The sequence below is a fragment of the Orbicella franksi genome, chromosome 3 (genome assembly GCF_964199315.1).
Source record: "Orbicella franksi chromosome 3, jaOrbFran1.1, whole genome shotgun sequence".
Lineage (NCBI taxonomy): Eukaryota > Metazoa > Cnidaria > Anthozoa > Scleractinia > Merulinidae > Orbicella > Orbicella franksi.
In genome coordinates, this window is record NC_138147.1 from 15,081,907 (window position 1) to 15,088,001 (window position 6,095).

At 39.3% G+C, this 6,095-nt stretch overlaps 1 protein-coding gene across 1 annotated transcript; it reads right to left on the minus strand.

The window, feature by feature from the left end:
* Positions 1-3,315: 3,315 nt before the first annotated feature.
* LOC145483062 (melatonin receptor type 1B-B-like) lies at positions 3,316-5,689 on the minus strand. Its single transcript, XM_081461681.1, has one exon. The coding sequence runs from the start codon at positions 4,937-4,939 to the stop codon at positions 3,710-3,712; it is 1,230 nt and encodes a 409-aa protein (XP_081317807.1). The 5' UTR covers positions 4,940-5,689; the 3' UTR covers positions 3,316-3,709.
* Between the last annotated feature and the right edge of the window lie 406 nt (positions 5,690-6,095).

Sequence of the window (6,095 nt, forward strand, 5' to 3'; positions counted from 1 at the left end):
TTGAAAGTTTTCCTTTATACAGAATTTTGCCCTTTATCTGATAAACAAGTAATCGCAAGTGCGCTCGGGCAATTAAGAATTAATTTCACTTGTATTTTCAAAGTTTTCCAAATTGCCCTCGTCGCTCTGCGACTCGGGCAATTTTGTGAAACTTTGAAAATACAAGCGAAATTAATCCTTAATTGCCCGAGGGCCCATGCGATTACATATACAAAGTATAATTTCTGCCTTCATAACAAATATAATGTCTTCTATCGAATCACTTGCTGGTTGAGAATTTGTTTATTTCGCTACGTTTTTTGTCGGTATCTAGCAAAACTGGTTATTTTTGTGGAGGTTTATCATTGCTGTTGTTACCAACGGCCTCCATGCAGCTATGTTTACTGCAGACAAATAGCTAATTTCCGTTGCGTTTGTCTGAGTCACAGAAGACGTATAATTTGGGTCAGATTTGTCAAATCGACTTAAGTGCTAAACGATGGGTAACCCTCACCATGCCTCTGTACTCTGATAAAGCGCACTGTTTCGGCCAATCAGAGGGCACGATATATGCAGACGTGATTTATAGTATAGATAGGACCCTGCGCGCGCTCTGATTGGTCATAGAAAAAGCGTGTTTTATTGTTTTTCGCCACATTACCTCTATATCATAAAGCAAATGAAGAAACCTAAGCCGTGTATTACACTGTGATCAGACACTCCGGACATTATATTTGAGAACACTGGAGAAATGTAGAAAACACTCTCCTGCGGCTCGTGTTTTCTCAAATGTTCTCAAATGCCCGTCGTGTTTTATCACAGTTAGCCTGCGGAGCAAGCGTTTCCGTGGGGTTTGGAAGCAAAGAAAAGCTTCGGTGTTTTGAATAGAGCGAGAGTCCCAGGGGCATAATCGGGGACGGAGACCGTAAGGCGCGCTATTTCTAGTATTGATGCTGTCCCTATGATATGGGACAATTTTTCTATTTTTAGAACAAATTGCGCCATCATGTGCGACACACGCGCGTACATGCTGCGTGGATTTTTGCAGATATAGCGCTGGAAAATGGCGTCCAAAATTTCCCGAAAGGTTTGATGTTTTTGGCCCACAAATCAATACGTTCATGTCTGTTGGAATTTTGCCTTAGTATTTTCGTCGTAAGCTACTCCAGTTTGATTGAAGTAACACAGTGCCGAATTTAGTTATGTCCCGCTTCATATCGCTGACCAAGTTATGTTCCGCTGCTTCTTTTACAAGAGCTCCACATTACTCCACTCTAAGTTTCACATATGCTGAAGATTAACAGCTTTTCCATAACCGTGACACAGCAAGAAACCAGTTGGATATATTTGGATATAGCACCGTTTCAGGACTTCAAAGTTTCCCTCCTCTTGCCACACGCCTGCGAGGATTTCGCCAGGTCTATCTCGACCGAAAAGTAAAACAAAGTAATTGCAAGTTTGAGTTTCGCCTGAATTGTAAGCGATGCTTGATGCTTTATCAAGGCGCAATAAGTGACAAGAAATTTTATGTCTGTAGATGCTGCTCAGTTTGTTTATGTAAAAATCCAATAAATTGTCTGTTGTCGATGAAGAAGAGCGCCCGCCTATGCGTGTTTTGTACAGTCAGTAAAACATGAGTAACTGGACTTCCCCACTTTCGTGTGAAAACGTACATCGAACTCATATAATATCTCTAGTTTTTAAATATCTTTAAGGTTGATAAATGTTTGAGAACATATTAAAAGCTTAGCTGAAAGTATGTGAATACAGCAGAAATTATCAGCAAAGTTACGATGACGCTTTCTATGATCAACTCGAAAAACGATTTCGATTTCTTTGGTCGAGTTATCAAAACTCCTTGTCTAGTTTATTTTCGCAGTGTAAAATTTCACTGTGTTAAAGAAATACACATGATGTTAGTAGCCTTTTGGCGTTGGTGAAAATTGTTGCAGCATCTCAGCGCAAAAGACAACGAAAAAAATCTTTGTCAAGATTTGTTGACAATTGAAAACACCGACTCGGATTTGAAAGTGCACGCGCTCCACTATGCAAATGAGCTACTTATGTACGCGTCAGACTTTCCTTTAAATTAAAAAACTTTTGCAAACTCGCCAAACAAACAGAAGCAATAAGAAACTATCAAAAACAGGGTTTGGTTATGATTAAGCATTGTTTCGGGAAACTCTCAAATTAACTCGATACCAGAGGAAAGAGTTTTCTTTCATATCGTTTCTTTACAGAACAAACGCAAAAGCTTACGCGTTCAACTAGCGCGAGCACATATTATTCATTCACAGCGCGAAATTGAAGTCTTGTTTTCGACCCTGAAAAACTCACCTTTTCCATCAGCTCAGAGCATAAAACTACATATAAGAGCCCTGGATCTAATTCCTTGCCTTATTCCCTGCCATCGCTGTGAAAAATCTGCAAGAGGATCTTGCGACTCTCACCATTTGATCATGCAACGTGACAACATCCACGCGAAAACCCCCGACACGTGGGTGGATCCGCGCGGATATATGACGTCAGGATGGCGCAATTTGTTCTAAAAATAGAAAAATTGTCCCATATCATAGGTGCGTGCAGATCCCAAGACTTACGGTCTCCGTCCCCGATTATGGCTCCTGTTGCAAATGAATATAGCCCTCACATCTTGTTCATAATCAGTATATTTTATTTACAGATAAAATACTTTCGTACCCTTAGGTGGTGTTAACATTTGAGCTTTTAACAAGCTAAAAAGTTATTAAGGCCAAGTTACTTAACCTTGGTAATTTCGTCCAGAGTTTCTACTGGCTCAAGTTGATCTGTCAACACACGCGTGATGGAAGAGAACTTCGTATATATACATGTACAATGTGTATTTTTGCAAAACGCTTAAGGTTATCCAAAGAATGATTGTTTTACACTTAAAAGCAGTTGACAGATGTCGAAATCATTGAATAATTACAGCAAAGTCACCATCTTACAAAGAGTAATCTTTTAGATAACACACCACTGAATACTAAATGTAACAATATCTCCAGTTTGTATTTCGTAAAATAAACGTAGAACATGTAGAGAAGATGCTACCTACACAGACTGCAAAGATATTTAAAGTATCGTATGGTTTCCAATGAGCGCGTTGTCCTAGGCGCCAATTGTTGCGCTATTTTCGAGTATCATAGATAAGGATCAAGTAATTTTCAGTTATCCAGATCAATGGAAACAGAAGCAGCGTTTCTATATTTTAAATAACCATATTTACAAATTTGACCAAAAACTCCAGCCCACTTGCATGTCCTGGAACACCCGTATTTTCAACTTCAACTTTTTAAAGTCAAGAAACCGCTAATGTCCTTCTTTTAGTCTTCTCAGGAGTTTAATTATCCATTTACATCTAAACTTTCTTCCAAAATCCCGGAAAACAATAAAAACGTCGCATTTTGTGGACAACCGACAGCAACTGCACTCTAATCACTGATAGTATACTAGTAGCTCAGCCAATCAGCTTGCAGCGTTTGCATTACTATACTAGTAGAATTGTACTAAAATCAGATAGACCACGGAGAAAGAGGTTCTTGCTCGTCACAACAACCCCAGGCCTCCCTATCTGACCGTTACAATCGCTATGCGACATAAATAATAATATTCAGTTATCCGGATGAATTAAAAAAATATGTAATAAGAAATGTGAGAAAAAGTTCAGAGTTTAGGCAATCTAGACATTCTGGGATTTGGCAAATTTCCATCACACGCCAGTGACAATCTGGATATTGCCATTGCCAAGCCCTGCCTGCGGCTCCTTGCTGCTATTGTTCGCTCCTCCTTGGTTCTCTTCTCTGTCACACAAAGCGGCTTGTAGGAATAAACGTGAGGTCCTCCACGAGGATTTGCTTTTACCACTGATCTGTTTGAAAAAGTTCTTCTTGTTCTTCAGACTAGTGAAGATTTTCTTGAATGCATCTTTGAACTCTTTACTCATGATGAAGTACACCAGTGGATTAGCAGACGAGTTGATCATAATGAACATTATAAGCTGGCCTATGATCAGATTGTAGTAAGGCTTCTTCCAGTATTCTGGCATAATCAGTGCCACCACTCGAAAAGCGTTCAAGGGAAACATTACGACGGCGAACAAAATTACCAGAGGTGTAAGAATTCTCGTTGTCTTGATGCTTTGACGCCAGATTCTTTTGTCGCTTCTTTCTTTGTTTGATGGAGCTTGCGACAAGACTGCTTGATCTGCATCATCGTACTGTGACATCGAGGTTCGGAAGGCAACACTTTGAAGTACTCGTGTTTTGATCCTGACATATGTAAATGCTATGACAACCAGAGGAAGTGCATACCAGACGACGATGAGAACTATTGAGTAAGACTGGAATAACAACTTTGACATAACTGGGCCGCAGATTTGCATAGTCGGATTGTACTGCATAACCGGGTACATAGGAACGGATGAAACTAGAAACGACGCCAACCACACCACGTCAATAACCATGAAAGTTCCCAATCGAGATCTGTGCTTGATCTGGTAACGTTTGGCGCCCACTATATTCCGATATCTCTCGATGGCAATGGCCGTAATCGACCAAATGGAGGCTCCGAAGAATACCTCCACGGTAGGATACAGGTAATGACAAGCATGTTTCCCTAACAACCAGCGAAATGGGTAGAGGTATTTCAACAGTACCAAAGGATACATGGTAAGAAGTATCCCCAGATCCGCTATGGCCAAGCTCAGCAAGTAATAGTTCATGGAAGTCTTCATCTTAGCCTGGCTAAGGATCACGAAGCATACCAAGAGATTACCAAGCACACCTAGGAATACAATGGTTGACCACAAAGTTATTTGGAACACTAGGGCTCCGAGAGGCTGGTGTAGGTATTCGGGCAAACCCGATGTTTGGGTGACGTTGTCAGTCGTGGTATTTTCCAAAGGAGTGCTGAGTGTTCCGTTACTATTAATGTCGTCCATGGTTATTTTTGGTGTTGTTTATCTGTGAGAGGAACACGATTTCGTTAAAACTGGGAAATAATTTTACACTAGGAGAAAACACATTAAAAATGCACTAAAATTACGGGGCAACTCTTCTGGATATTGCAGGAGTCTTCCACCGTAACTCATGGTCTTCGGCTCCCTACAGGGATGAAAGGTTTAGACATGACTCAGCGCCAAGAGCGGGTGAAGACAAAGAGAGTTCAAGCCCATTTAGACCTTATTTCTAAGGTAAGTTAGATCTCTCTTAAGTTATATTTAGTAGATTCCGTTGTTTTATCGATAAACACATGCATTTGTACTAGTTATAATTGTGTCTCTAACTGAACGACTTCTTGTGTTCCACTCATTTGTTTCGATGATAATTGTGTCTTCAACTGAACGACTTCTTGTTTTCCCTGCACTAAGTCCTCACGAAAAATATTATTTGTCCATTTCCATCGAGTTACATAAATAGCAAAGTGAATCTCTTTACTTCATTGTTTGGATCTTTGGTTTTGTAAATTCGTGCTGTAGATAATGATTGAAATGATTGTGGTTCGTTTCGCGTTCTCAAAAGCAATCAAACCCAATAGCCTTCCCTACCACAGGAAATTGGTTTCAGTTAAACGTTTTAGGCTCACTGGGATAGTTAGTACACTTTAGAAAATGAAACAAACTCTCGTTTTGAAGAAAGGTTAAGATATCATCCTGACTCTATCTAAGAGACGAGTGAAATATCCATCAAAATAATTTTCTTCTCTCGTGATTATTAACAGCGCCTCACAAACCAATTAGAAAAGAATAATTTTCATTTTTATCTAAAGTTGATGAAATAGTATGACGTCTGTGAAAATCCCAATCTAAATCGATTAATTTTAATTTATTTCTAAAGTAGATGAAATAGTCTCACGTCTGTGAAAGTCCCAATCTGAATCGATCTACCACACACATTCATTTTCTCAGCAGGTGTCGGAGAATACCTAGTTTTAATTAAAAGTCTTTGATTTTGTGAGACTAAAAGCGTTCTGTTTCTCGAGATAAAAACAATATTTGGAATTCAGGGTTTTTATAGTTAAAATTAGCTTTGAAAACTATGTAATAATTTTGTTAAAAAAATAGTTCTTGTGGACGTCATTCACGCTATAATTTACTT

Coding starts and splice junctions, on each gene's coding strand:
- LOC145483062 (XM_081461681.1), bottom strand. CDS start 4,939: ATGGACGACATTAATAGTAACGGAACACTCAGCACTCCTTTGGAAAAT.